The sequence below is a fragment of the Nomascus leucogenys genome, chromosome 22a (assembly GCF_006542625.1).
Source record: "Nomascus leucogenys isolate Asia chromosome 22a, Asia_NLE_v1, whole genome shotgun sequence".
NCBI classification, from domain to species: Eukaryota; Metazoa; Chordata; class Mammalia; order Primates; family Hylobatidae; genus Nomascus; species Nomascus leucogenys.
This window is the reverse complement of record NC_044402.1, coordinates 106,586,316-106,600,724: the sequence shown is the minus strand read 5'-3', so window position 1 is coordinate 106,600,724 and position 14,409 is coordinate 106,586,316. Positions and strand designations below refer to the sequence as shown.

Sequence of the window (14,409 nt, the reverse complement as noted above, 5' to 3'; positions counted from 1 at the left end):
GAAGTTATTTCTAAATGCTGTGTAATACATTTTACAAAGAAATTAAATATTCTACTGATTCAGGGCACTAATATAACAAATTCATTCCGGCCAGGTTAGTCAACATGTGTTAGAAAAATAACTTTTAATACAAGATTTAAATCATCATCCCCAGTAGAACATACAAAGATAGTCGGTTCGTTTTCTATTATTTTTCTCTTTCTTCACAAAAATAGAAAAATGTCTCTGCAATTTATTATCCTCCAATAAGCGTTCTATTGGAATTGATGTAAATGGGTACCCTTTGTCCCTCTCACCTCTGTGCTAACAGCATTGTTTAACTCTGATCCCATTTATCTATTAAGCTTTGCTCATTTAAAAAAGTAAATTCATGACATCCACTGCAATATACAAAAAGTCTATCATACAGGCTGGCAGCACATTGTAAGTCCTGAACTAACATGACTAACAAAAATAGCCACATTCTCAATTCTGCGACACAAAAAGCAGATAGCAACATGTGTAATGCACCAAAGATCTAGCTAGAGTTTAAAGAATCTAAATAAATAAAATTAAATGCCTGGATATAATTCTTAATAAGCTATTTTACCTCAAGAAAAATCTAAGGCTGTCTTTAAAATCTCTTTCCAGTTTTACTGTATCCTTTCTTCATGGGCAGATCATAACAGAATTTCCAGAAACAGGGGCCGTTTTTAAATCCCCAGTGATATCTGCCTTTATTTGCACTGTGGAAAATGACACACTGTATCATGCCTTTCTGGACAGTCCATAGGTTTTATTTACATTGCTTTGAGAAATAGACGAGAGACATGTTTTTTACAATTGTCTTACAGCAATCTCAGTTTTGAGAGTAACATGTAACACAAATTTTTATATGCAATATCTGAAAACATATTTATATATACAATAACATAACTAGACAAATAAATGAAGTTACTATTAAGTCTCTTTAAGTATAAATTTACAAACTGACCACCAGCCACAGAACTTAGCCCTGTAATGGAGAAAAATTATTATTGGCCTAAAAAATATTAAAATATCACAATCACTAACATGAAAAAAATTAAAAATAGAAAATAGAAAGCAATAATCACCGGAAAACCTGTGTCTTGTAAAGATTTCTTTCCATCAGAAGATGCAGAAACATTTTTCCCCCTGGAGCAAATGAAAACGTTTCTCATGCACCCCCCGTTTCTTCCCTGCTTTCTCCCCCAGGCGCCGGTGTAGACGGCCGGTGTGGACTTTTTTCCAGAGATGAGAAGTAAAAATTTGTACTTTATCGGGAGCGGGTGCACTTTTCCCCCTGGCCCCCCTTTGCTCTGCCTCCAAGATGGTAGGAAAGTTGTCGTTTCGGAGGGCAGAGGAGCAGCTCTCTGGTGTTATGTCCTCGCAGTGCCTGTAGTGGTGCTGTAGGAGGCTGCTGCCTCTTCTTGTACAGCCCCGGCAGCCCTGCCTTCTTGGCTGCAGAGTATATTCAGGGATTTCCCCTTAATAATCACCGACCCTGGGAGCACTTTTTAGTTTCCAAAATAAAAATATGATCCTCACCCCTCTTGCTTGACAGGGAAAAGCTCTCGCCGGAGCCCAGGGGGGAGCAGTAGCAGCGGCAGCCAAGCTTCCTAGTCCATTGCCAGCGCCTCTCACTCTGATCTGTCAGCCCAGCCGAGGGAACAGGGGGGAAGGAGAAAAAAAAAAGCAGCTGAAAGGTAAGCATAGGCGGCCCCAGGCCCGGCCCACATCCCCGGGCTCCCGTAGGGCGGCGGGCTGGGCCGCGCAGGCTGGGCGGGCGGCGAGCGCGCTTACGTGAGGCCGGGGATTCGCCGGCCCACGCCAGGCCCCGGGCGGAGAATGAAAGGGTGAGTGGGGCCGGCGCCCGGGTGGTGGAGGCCGGGGGCCTGAGGGCCTCCGGGGCGCCCGCGGGCGGCGACGGCGGGCGGGCAGGGGTCCAGCCGGAGCCGCAGTGGGGCGAGCGGAGCGGCCTGCGCGGGCCAGGTGGGGGTGTGCGGCGGGTGGGGGGGCGCCGGTAGGCCTCGGGCCGGTAGGCCCCACGGCGGCCGCGCCCTGCCCCCGCACCCCGGGCCTCCGCGCGCCCCCTCGAATCCCCCGGGGCCTCCGGGTGGGACGGTGGCGCTGCTGGGCCGAATCCTGCGCCGGGCCGGAGGCTTTCCCGCGGGGCGGCAGGCCGGGGCTGCCGGGACAGGGGCGTCAGGGCCTAGGAGTGGGGAATGGGCGCTTGGCCCCCCTTCCCCTGGGTCTCTCGCAAACGCCCCCCAGATTCCGGTAAGAGTTGAATTTATTTATCCCCCTCCTCCGCGCTCCGGACGGCCTGGCCGGGGCGGGGCGGGGCGGGCGGCCTGGCGGGCGTGGGGTCGGGTGGAGGGGCGGTGAGGAGTCAGGTGCAGCCGCGGCCCAGAAAGTTTCCTTTTAGGCCCGAATTGGGGGCCGCTATCTCTCCGGGGAGCCCTGGTCCTAGCGCCTGGGACCCCCTAGGGCGTGGGGGAGCGCACACGGCTATTTTGAAACTCTTTGCCAGTTCCTGTCCATTGAAGAAGGTACTCCGCCCCTGCACCCCTCGCCCGCGCCCCACCCAACTCCCCGCGAGCCCGTTCGGGGCTGCAAACTCCAGCCCGTTCCCCCTAGAGCCCCCCAGGTTGGGGAGAGGGCCTTCTCTTCCGGTTTGGAAAAGTTTGCAAGGGGCTTTTCTTAGCTTTATTAGTTAGTGACTGGGTTTTTGGGGTGGGAAGGAGGAGGTAAACTCAGGTGGTGTTTCTGCTGGACAGTCTTTCCCTATTGCCTTTTTTTAGCCCTTACCCCACCAACTGGGGGTGTTATTTTCAGCTTGAGTACCCACCCCCTTTCATCCTGATTCCTTTGGGTCCAAAATCCCCCTTCTGGACAGCTCCGGCGGAGAGGAAGATGTAGGGAGCAGCGAGGAGACTGTCAGTGAGAGGGGCAGGATCAGGCAGGGTTTCTGGAGCAGTCCCCAGATGTAGGAGTTTCCCCTCGTTTTTGGTCACTGTCCGGTAAAACCAACACCGGAACAGATCCCAAGGGGGAGACGTGCTTGTCAGATGGCTTGGAAGCCTCCGGGATTGGGAGGAGGGAGAGGAAGTGGGCAGGGCAGCTCCCGAAACAAGGTCTACAGTTTTAAGGATCAGTAGTTCATTTATTCTGATAATCACTGTTTAGATTTATGTGACATTCTTATATTCGACCTAGAAATAGAGTAATGGAGATTTTAAGGAAACCTAAACTTGTTACTGCTACAACTCAGAAGGGTCTGTGGAAGAGCCCTCGGAACCTAGCAAAACTACTTTGGTTTTGGGGCGGGGTGTGTGTGTGTATGTATAACATTTAAACGGAAAAAAATATAAAATATGTATGTGTATGTATATATTTTATATGCATATATATACACATATATATTCACACACACACTTTTCTGTTTAAATGGATTCAATTTTAGCTATATTTTGGTGCCCTGAGCTCTGAACGTTAAAAAAAAAAGGTGATAAACATAAATTTCCAAATCTCGATTTTCTGCTTTTCAGGGACAGGATGTTTCCCGTGGCTATGCTTACCTCCTTGTTGTTCTTGAGTGTTGAAATTGAAATGTTAATAGACCCTGCCACCCCCCACTGCCAGCCCCCAGTGTGAGCGGTTTGGAGAGGTTTTTTCCTTTTTTTTTTTTTTTTTTTTTTTTGGTGAGCTTAGGGCAGAGTGTTGTGTTTATGTGCGGTGTCCTGCTTGGTAGCAGGCTAGAGTTGCTGGCAGGAGATGTCTCACATTCTGCCCACTCAGTACCCCCAGCACTGTTGTTAGTGAAAAGCTGCCACTTGCAGGGCAATGGGTCACCCACGACTTTCAGTGCTGACTTCTGTGAGGCTTCGAAGTGAGACTCATGTGATTCTTCTAGGTGTGTGCCTTTCTTTTCCTTTGGTCTGCGTAAGATCAAACTCTGTTTGTCCACAATGATAGATATCCGGCCATTTAGCATTGAGCTTAAGAAAATCTTGATATTTGAGATTGTATGGATCTGATACAAAAATGCAGATTACATTTAATGGTTGTTTTAAGTTTATTGATTAATTGAAATTGCTTATTGACGTGGACATTTTCATAAACGTGTACCAAAAATCGTTACTTCTATTATAGTTTGTCCTTATTTTTAGAGCATATACTGGATGGAAAAAATCATTCTTAGTCATTTTTCTTGGAACGTTTTAAAGTTTGAAAAAAATTGTTATTGTCTTATAATTTGATATTTTAAGAGTATATTGTTGACTTCACATTCAAAAACTTCACTTTCCAAAACTGCATGTTTACAAATACCAAAAAAGTTTTGTACTTTTTCCCACCCTACCTCAAACATGTATTAATTTCCTAACCTGATCTCCTAATGGGCTACTTTATTTCCTGAAGGAATGACAGGTTTGATGTTTTTAAAAGTTACATTCCATTTGAAATTAATAAAAGATTTTCAGAGCAAATACTGAATTAACTTTAAATTACTAAGGGAGTATGCTTTTTTACTATTAAGTGTTAGTTTAAAAAGTAAATGGTTAGTATTATTACAAGTCTGAAATAATCAAGTTTTCTTTCCTCTGGAAGATTTTTAGGAGGAAATTTGTATATCCCATTCCAACTTTTTCTCAGCAAATCATGTTGCTACTATTTTTAGAGAAATAAAAATTTTAGTTTAGAAGGAATTAAACATTTCTGAGAGCACCCAAAATTAATGACATTTCAAAAAAATGCTAAACTATTTATTCATACCTGAGATGTTCTCTGAGGGTTAGCAGCTCTCATTATCCAGGTTTGGTACAATGGTTATGGCTAATGAAAAGTCATTTATATTTGAATACAGTTACAGCAATATTCCCAGACACTTTTCTTTCCCCTCCCCCACACCTGGTAACTGGTAAAACAATGGTTGAATAGGTGAGACTGGGTTGGAGGCAGCAAATTGTCCCCAGTGCTAAGTCAGTTTAACTTATACATGCAGCTCTGTGCTAGGCAAAACAAACAGCAGTAGAGTCTCCTCACTTCTTCAAGCAAGAGTTTGTCCCAGAAGTCCTGAATATAAAGGCTGATTTTTGACAATGCTCCTGGCTAGTTTGAGATACTGAGGAAATACTCAATTTAAAACCTTAAGCCTCCCTCTTTTCCCTCCTTGCACATAAGGTGACAGACTACTTGGTTCTCATCCTTTCACAGAATGTGATTTGTTTTTAAGATGAGTTTTTAGGCCAGGTGTGGTGGCTCACGCCTGTAATCCCAGCACTTTGGGAGGCCGAGGCAGGCGGATCACCTGAGGTCCGGAGTTCGAGACCAGCCTGACCAACGTGGAGAAACCCTGTCTCTACTAAAAATACAAAATTAGCTGGGCGTGGTGGTGTATGCCTGTAATCCCAGCTACTCTGGAGGCTGAGGCAGGAGAATCACTTGAACCTGGGAGGCGGAGGTTGCAGTGAGCCAAGATTGTACCATTGCACTCCAGCCTGGGCAACCAGGGCAAAACTCCATCTCAAAAAAAATAAAAGATGAGTTTTTGGTGAAATTTTATTTGTAGCATGACTTCCTGCAGTGACGCTTTTAGACTGGGCTTTGAATTCTGATCCCAGTCCTTCCGCTGGGCAAGTTACTTAGTCTTTGGTTTCTTTAACTTAAAATGAGAATAAAATTCTTTGATATAAGGGTTAGATGAGATAGCCATGTTTGGTCCATAATAGTATTAATTAAATGTTAATTCCACTAGCCCACTTTTCTTTCTTTTTTTTTTTTTGAGACAGGGTCTCACTCTGTTGTCCAGCCTGGAGTACAGTGGCATGATTACAGCTCACTGCAGCCTCAACCTCCTGGGCTCCAGTGATCCTCCCATCTCAGGTGTGCCTGTAGTCAGCCGGACTACAGGTGCGCGCCACCATGCCCGGCTAGTTTTTGTATTTTTTGTAGAGACAGGGTTTCTCCATGTTGCCCAGGCTGGTCTCAAACTCCTGGATGCAAGGGATCCGCCTGCTTCAGTCTTTCCAAGTGCTGGGATTATAGGTGTGAGCCACCACGCCTGGCCTCCACCTTACTTTTCTAGTAGTAACATCTAAATACTATTTCTCTTGTTTCCTTTTTTAAATAACTGAAAGTAATACTGTACTATACGTACTATAGTAGGCTTATACTATATTTGGAGAGTAGACCTGTTTTTCCCACTCAAAGGATAACCACTGTTTAACACTTCATTGTGCTTTTTCTCTTTATGTGTATGCATACAGCAGAAACAAAGAGGAAAAAACGTAAGGGTAGGATTGTCCATGTAATGGTAGTTGTGTAGTTTTGTATTGGTTAAAAGCTTGGGCTCTGGAGCAAATAGGCCTTGCATCCTAACTGTGTGACCTTGGATAATGACAATTACTTAATCTGATTAAGTCTCAGTTTTCTTTGTGTGTAAAAGGGGGTAATAATAGTACCTACTTCATAGGGTTGCTGTGAAGACTAAATGAGGAATTGAACATAAAGCCTTTAGAATGGTTCCTGAAGCATAACCTTTATATTTTCTTGGTGCATAACTTTTTCTGGTGCATAACTTTTCTATTTCTTTCTGAAGATTTTTAATATTTTTTTTTTTTTTTTGAGATGGAGTCTCACTCTGTTGCCCAGGCTGGAGTGCAGTGGCGCCATCTCCGCTCACTGCAAGCCCCACCTCCCAGGTTCACGCCATTCTTCTGCCTCAGCCTCCCGAGTAGCTGGGACTACAGGCGCCCGCACGCCTGGCTAATTTTTTATATTTTTAGTAGAGACGGGGCTTCACCGTGTTAGCCAGGATGGTCTTGATCTCCTGACCTCGTGATCCACCCGCCTCGGCCTCCCAAAGTGCTGGGATTACAGGCGTGAGCCACTGCGCCCGGCCAGATTTTTAATATTCTTGATGTGAATTTTTAATGAGTTCTTGCCTCAGTATATATTAATAATACTAATAAGTATTTGAGTACAGAGAGAATATTATGATTACTTTAATGGGACAAATAAATATATTTTTGCCAGTAAAAAATTGTGCAGTATATTCCATTTCAGCAGCTTCATGTTAGCGTAGTCTCTGCTGTTTGAATTTGGAACTGGCCAATATAAAGGTTTGGTAAGTACACGGAGGGCAAAGGAGCACAGGGTGGGTTTGCTTTACTCCTGGTTCCCCTCTTTCAGGTTTTGAAGTGTTTTTGTGAGTCCCCGCGGACAGTAGTGTTGCATGGTTTTGAAGGCACTGAGCAGTTTGTGGCCTTGATAGGCTCACTTTAGAGTCCTGGGCATGTTTACCTGACTTGAATGGTAGGAGCAGCTGCTGGTTCATTCATTTAACAGATTAGCTTCTTTGTTGTAGCTCTGAGCTTTGCAATACAAAGACACGTTCTCTGCCCTTGAGGAGTTTTTAGTCTATTGGAGAAGAAAAATAAGCTGACATTTACAATGTCAATATGAATGTTAAGTGATAGCTTAGCCTGGAGGAATATTCTTCTATTCTGGCCTAAAGGGCAGGCTAGGTTTTAAAGTGAGGGCTTTGCAGGGGAAGTTTCTGTCCTAAGCGAATGGGAGGAGTTCGGCATTCCAGAAGGTGTGACCTGTAAGTAGGAATCAAAGTTTAGGGACAAAAGAGTATCCTGTGTTGCAAATTGTGGTTCTGTTACCGCCCAGGAGTTGGAGGAGGAGGGGAATAAATAGTGAGAAGGAAAGGTCAGTCTGGCCAGGTCCTAAGGAGTTTCTGTGTTAGGGTAAGGAGTTTGGATTTCTTTTACGTGACAAGCAGACCCTGAAAGCCTTTGGCCACATAAATTACTTGAGATTTAGAGGATTTGAGTTGTACAGAGTAGGAAAAAGGAGGACAAGACTGTAATTAGACCAGTGAGGCAGCTCCTGACAAGAGATTTGAAGAGGGTTCGAACTAAGGTGGTGGCAATGGCAATTGAGAGGAGGAGGTGGCAGTGGCAGAGGCAGGTTAAGGAGGTAAGGCGATCTCATAGGTGGACTGGATGTAAATGTGGGACTCATCCTCACAGGTGGCAGCTGAAATGGTAAAAGTAGATAAATTTGGGCTAGTCAGTGGTTCTTAGTCTTGGACACTTCTCCAGAAAAATCCACATATGCAGTTGTATACATTTGGTTTGAAACCTGGGTAGGCTTGGTACCATGCCTCACAACTGTAGTCCCAGCACTCTGGGAGGCCAAGGTGGGCGGATCACTTGAGCTCAGGAGTTTGAGACCAGTCTGGGCAAAATGGTGAAACCCTGTCTCTACAAAAAATACAAAAATTAGCCAGGTGTGGTAGTGCATTTTTGTAGTCCCAGCTACTCAGGAGGCTGAGGTGAGAGGATCGCTTGAAATCAGGAGGTCAAGGTTGCAGTGAACCTTGATCACACCACTGCGCTTCAGCCTGGGTGGCAAAGGGAGAACTTGTCTCAAAAAAAAAAAAAGATAAAGCCTATAGAAATGTTTTGTTTGACCCGCACTTTTTGTGATGGTCTCTGATTTTTCATCAGTGCCTTTTCATACATGAGGAAACAGATTTATAAAATAACTTAGGGTTACATGTCTTTTTCTTTTCTTTTTTGAGACAAAGTCTCACTCTGTTGCCCAGCCTAGAGTGCAGTGGCACGATTGGCTCACTGCAATCTCTGCCTCCCAGGTTCAAGCAATTCTCTGCCCCAGCCTCCCGAGTAGCTGGGATTACACGTGCCCACCACCACACCTGGTAATTTTTGTGTTTTTAGTAGAGACGAGGTTTCACCATCTTGGCCAGGCTAGTCTTGAACTCCTGACCTCGTGATCCACCTGCCTTGGCCTCCAAAGTGCAGGGATTACAGGCGTGAGCCACCGCGCCCGGCTGTCTTTTTCTTTTTTTTTTTTTGGTTTAAATGGAGACAGGGTCTTACTATGTTGCCCAGGCTGGGCTCGACTCGAACAAAGGGGCTCAAGTGATCCTTCTGCCTCAGCCTGCCATAGCGTTGGGATTACAGGTGTGAGTCACCACCCCCCGCCTTCATACGTTCAAAAGTTTAAAGGAGCTGCTGACATGAAAACAATTAGGATATTTTGTGGGGAAATTTGGATTTTTATCTTCTTTATTTTTTTGAGATGGAGTCTTGCTGTGTTGCCAGGCTGGAGTGCAGTGGCACGATCTTGGCTTACTGCAATCTCCACCACCCAGGTTCAAGCGATTCTTCTGCCTCAGCCTCCTGAGTAGCTGGGACTACAGGCGTGTGCCACCACGCCGGCTAATTTTTGTATTTTTAGTAGAGACAGGGTTTCGCCATGTTGGCCAGGCTGGTCTTGAACTCCTGACCTCAGGTGATTCACCTGCCTCGGTCTCCCAAAGTGCTGGGATTACAGGCCTGAGCCACTGTGCTCGGCCTTATCTTTTAATAACATGGAAGAGCTGGAAGTTCTGGGTCTACTTTTTTTTTTTTTTAAACATTGCAACAACTTGGTGGAAATAATTTGAGCAAAGTGTGCCAAAGAATGCCCCTGGCCTACTCTTCCAGCCCATGTAGGCATTTCATCTTGCACCCCTGTAAAGTAAGATTAAATGAACCTTGGAGTATATTGGCATGGAAGCAAGGGGGTCAAGAGAAAAGAACCCACTGACTGGTCAGAAAGGAGAGATTTTCAAGAAAGAGAAAGTGGTCAGCAGTGTCAGATGCTGCAGAGAGGGCCAGTTAGCTGAAGGCGGAAAAGTGTATGTGGAATTCAGTAACAAAGAGGCCATTAGTTTCAGATTTTTAGAACAAAAGAACTTTGAGGAGTAGAGCTACAACTTAGTTTTTCTTCTTTCCTCTTGTCCTGTAATGCAGGGTTTCTGTAACAACAGAGAGCGACTGTGACATGGATCGGAACTCAGAAAGCATTTGTTGTGAAGGATTATTAACTGGAACTAATAAATACTGTACCCAGATCAGTCAAACAGTGCTCATTCTGCTAGTGTTTTCCATCACAAGAACATTAGTATTTAAGTGCTCTATAGAATGTAGGAAATATTTTTGATATTAGATTTTTAATGAGGATTATAGGAAGCTATTCAGAAGACCACTAACAGCTGGAGAATGTATTTTAGTCCTACAGATTCTAGATCAAAATGATAATACAAATAAACCACTACTTAGTGCTTCTAATGGTAGTTTTTTTGTTTTTTTTTTGAGACGGAGTCTTGCTCTGTCGCCCAGGCTGGAGTGCCGTGGTGCGATCTTGGCTCACTGCAAGCTCCACCTTCTGGGTTCACACCATTCTCCTGCCTCAGCCTCCCGAGTAGCTGGGACTACAGGCGCCCGACTCCTGGGTTCACGCCATTCTCCTGCCTCAACCTCCCGAGTTGCTGGGACTACAGGTGCCCACCACCATGCCCAGCTAATTTTTTTTGTATTTTTAGTAGAGATGGGGTTTCACCGTGTTAGCCAGGATGGTCTCGATCTCCTGACCTCATGATCCACGTGCCTTGGCCTCCCGAAATGCTGGGATTACAGGGGTGAGCCACCGTGCCCGGCTTCTAATGGTAGTTAATATTAAGTGATTACTATATGCTGGGGTTACAGTTCATGAAATACCTAATTTAATTATCCTAAGCAACTCAATGAGGTACATACAATTACAATCTTCCCTTTACAGATGAGAAGACTGAAGCCTAAATAACTTGCCCAAGGTCTTATACTTAGTAATTAGCAAAACCAGATTTGAGCCCCCTCTCTGATACCTACCAGAGCCAGTGAGTGAGCTTTTCTGCTGCATAAGCTATCCTTACCTTTCTAATATAGCAGGGAAGGAACTAGTGTAAAGTTCATTGAAATTCCTAATGCAAACTTATTTGTACAGTGCTGTCTGAGTACAGTAATATGGCACATACTAGACATTCAATAAGCATTATTTTAAAATATTCTGGTTCGAACTTCATTATAATGAATGTTGTTTACATTTTTGAGTGATAAGCAGTTTTCTCACTGCTTCTTCCTCTTCCAGTCACATCAGTTGATAGATTTTTATCATTCCTCAGTCCGATTTTACTATTTTTTACATTGGTAATATCGATGTTTGGTTCTTAAAATCAATATAGTCATCTGTTTAGTATCTTATTACATTCTTACGCTTCATCAAGTTGAATTAAAACTCATTTAAAAAGGACATAACATGGAAAAACGTTTTTAAGACTTTGTGATACTCTAAATATGATTTTAACAGTATCCACTCTTTCTGGGATAAGTAAATATTCTTTTCATTTGCATTAAGTATATTGGAAAACAAACATCCTGATAATTTAGTAGGCTCATGTTAGTTTTATTTATTTTATTTTATTTTTTGTCAAGGGTTTCACTACATTGCCCAGGCTGGTGTTGAACTCCTGGGCTCAGGTAATTCTTCTGCCATGGCCTCCCAACATTCTGGTATTACGGTGTGAGCCACTGTGCCCAGCCTCATACTAGGTTTTTTTTTTTTTTTTTGAGATGGAGTCTCACTCTATTACCCAGGCTGAAGTGCAGTGGTGCTATCTTGACTCACTGCAACCTCCACCTCCCGGGTACAAGCAGTTTTCCTGTCTCAGCCTCTAGAGTACCTGGGATTACAGGTGTGCACCACCAAGCCCAGCTAATATTTGTATTTTGTAGAGACTGGGTTTCACCATATTGGCCGGGCTGGTCTCAAACTCCTGACCTCAAGTGATCTGCCCGCCTCAGCCTCCCAAAGTGCTGAGATTACAGGCGTGAGCCACTGCATCTGGCATCTCACGCTAGTTTTAAAAAAATTATAAGGTATGAACTGGGCACGGTGGCTCATGCCTGTAATCCTAGCACTTTGGGAGGCCGAGGCGGGCGGATCACGAGGTCAGGAGATCGAGACCATCTCAGCTAACACGGTGAAACTCCGTCTCTACTAAAAACACACAAAAAAATAGCCGGGCATGGTGGCAGGCGCCTGTGGTCCCAGCTACTCGGGAGGCTGAGGCAGGTGAATGGCGTGAACCCAGGAGGCAGAGTTTGCAGTGAGCCGAGATCGCGCCACTGCACTCCAGCCTGGGCCACAGAGCGAGACTCCATCTCAAAAAAAAAAAAAAAAGTAGCGGGGCATGGTGGCGCTTGCCTGTAATTCCAGCCACTTGGGAAGCCGAGGCAGGAGAATCACTTGAAAATGGGCAGCACAGGTTGCAGTGAGCCAAGGTCGTGCCACTGCACTCCAGCCTGGGCAACAGAGTGAGATTCTGTCTTTAAAAAAAAAAAAAATTATAAGGTATGTTGTAGATCTAGGCTCTTTAAAAGTGGTAGGATATAAAATTACAGATGGCAATTAGAGAAAAATGGTGTGGCAGTGAAATGAACATGTTTCTGAAACAGGAGAGTCAAAAGAACACCAGTGACACACAGATTCCACATGGAGGTGATCAAGTGGTAGTCCCAAAGAGAATAATGTTCATATTTTTGTCAAATTGTTTTGTGGTTGTCATCGGAAGACTGAAAGGGCTGCTGGCTGCTTTTGTTAAAAGTATATCTTCCCTACTTTTCTCCTTGCTAATGTCATATTCCTCTGTATTTGTAAGAAGTAAGAAACTATGGAAATGAATTGTTCAATTTTCCTATTAAACTTGGTATATAATATCAAAGAGGATTTTTTTTTTTTTTTTTTTGAGACGGAGTTTCGCTCTTGTTGCCCAGGCTGGAGTGCAATGGAGCGATCTTGGCCCACAGCAACCTCCGCCTCCGGGGTTTAAGCGATTCTCCTGCCTCAGCCCCCTGAGTAGCTAGGATTACAGGCACCCTCAATCATGCCCGGCTAATTTTTGTGTTTGTAGAGACGGGGTTTCAACATGTTGGCCAGGTTGGTCTTGAACTCCTGACCTCAGGTGATCTGCCTGTCTTGGCCTCCTAAAGTGCTGGGATTACAGGCATGAGCCTCCGTGCCCGGCTATTTCCTACTCTTGAATTCTAGTATATGGTTATGTTTGCTGTTGAAATATTTTTTCTGTGAGACTTGAGTATTTTCTGTTCTCAGTAATGGTTATTTCCATTTTTTGGTAATAACAGTGTATATTCTGCTGCTGCTCTAAAGTGCTTAATTACCTGCATTCTCTCCTTTAAGGGAGCATAGGTCTGTTTATATGCTAAGCAAGTTGTCTCCACAGCCGAAGATGATATTTGCTAGAACTGTTAATAAATTTGGTTTGGCTAAGGTTTTTTTTCTTTTTAAAGTGATATTCATCATGTGTTAAAAAGTAGAGCTTGGCTGGGCATGGTGGTTCACGCCTGTAATCCCAGCAGTTTGGTAGGCTGAGGCAGGAGGCTCACTGAGACTAGGAGTTTGAGACCAGCTGGGCAACATAGTGAGACACCCCCCTTTTCTAAAAACAAAAACAAAAACAAAAAAAGATAGTGCTTAGTTTTAGCCTTTTGTTTGCATGGATTAGGAAATGTGATAGGCTGAGCATGGTGGTTTAGGCCTATAATCCCAGCACTTTGGGAGGCTGATGCTGGTGGATGGCTTGAGCCTAGAGGTTCGAGACCAGCCTGGGCAACACGGTGAAACCCCATATCTACTAAAAATATGAAAAATTGGCTGGGTGTGGTGGCATGTGCCTGTGGCCCTAGCTCCTTGGGAGGTTGAGGTGGAAGGATCACTTGAGCCAGGGAGGTCAAGGCTTCAGTAAGGCGTAATCTTACCACTGCACTCCAGCCTGGCAACAGAGCAAGACCCTGTCTCAGAAAAAAGAGGGAAAGGAAAGAAAGGAAGAAAGAAAATGCGATAGTATTTATATATCAGAGTCTAAAAGACATTTGATTAAGATTATTTGGGCTTTATATATTGTGTATTTCCATTCTTATTTATATCTTGCACTCATTGCCAAAGAGTGAAAGTGATGTGAACTTCAACTTTAGTAAAATCAGGGTAGTTTATTAATGTAGAGAAGACCAGATATTGATCTGTTTCCAGTTTACAGAACAGTGATTTTGATACTACAATAATACTCAATTAGAAGAAATTCAGGCTGGTTGTGGTGGCTCACGCCTATAATCCCAGCACTTTGGGAGGTGAAGCAGGAGGATCACTTGAGGCTAGGAGTTCGAGACCAGCCTGGGCAATGTAGTGAGACTCCATCTCTACAATAAATTAAAAAATTAGTTGGGCACAGTGATTAATGCCTGTAGTCCCAGCTCCTTGGGTGGCTAAGGTAAAAGGCTCAATTGAGCCCAGGAGCTTGAGGCTGCAGTTAGCTGTGATTGTGCCACTGCACACTCTAGCTTTGACAAGAGAGCAAGACTGTCTCTTAAAAAAAAAAAAAAAAAGAAGAAAGTTAGATTTTTACAAAATTATTACAAAAGTAATGCATTTGTTGTAAAAAAAAAAATTCTATAGTAAGTATGCTTTATGGTTTTGATATTATTGTGGAATAGT

General features: G+C 44.1%; 2 protein-coding genes across 4 annotated transcripts in view; one reads left to right on the top strand and one right to left on the bottom strand.

The window, feature by feature from the left end:
• Positions 1-758: 758 nt before the first annotated feature.
• LOC105738785 (actin cytoskeleton-regulatory complex protein PAN1-like) lies at positions 759-3,997 on the bottom strand. Its single transcript, XM_030802311.1, has 4 exons — positions 3,787-3,997; positions 2,848-3,139; positions 2,588-2,636; positions 759-2,212 (listed from the first exon to the last, which is right to left on the bottom strand). The coding sequence occupies exons 1-4, from the start codon at positions 3,995-3,997 to the stop codon at positions 1,496-1,498; spliced, it is 1,269 nt and encodes a 422-aa protein (XP_030658171.1). The 3' UTR covers positions 759-1,495.
• The window catches only part of INO80D (INO80 complex subunit D), a 100,179-nt gene continuing 87,194 nt past the window's right edge, over positions 1,425-14,409 (top strand). For 2 of the 3 annotated variants that reach the window (XR_004028017.1, XM_030803946.1), the window contains exon 1: positions 1,425-1,706. The gene's annotated coding sequence lies outside the window, so the exon portion shown is untranslated. The remainder of the gene's footprint in view (positions 1,707-14,409) is intronic. The other variant, XM_003253978.2, reaches the window with a different exon arrangement.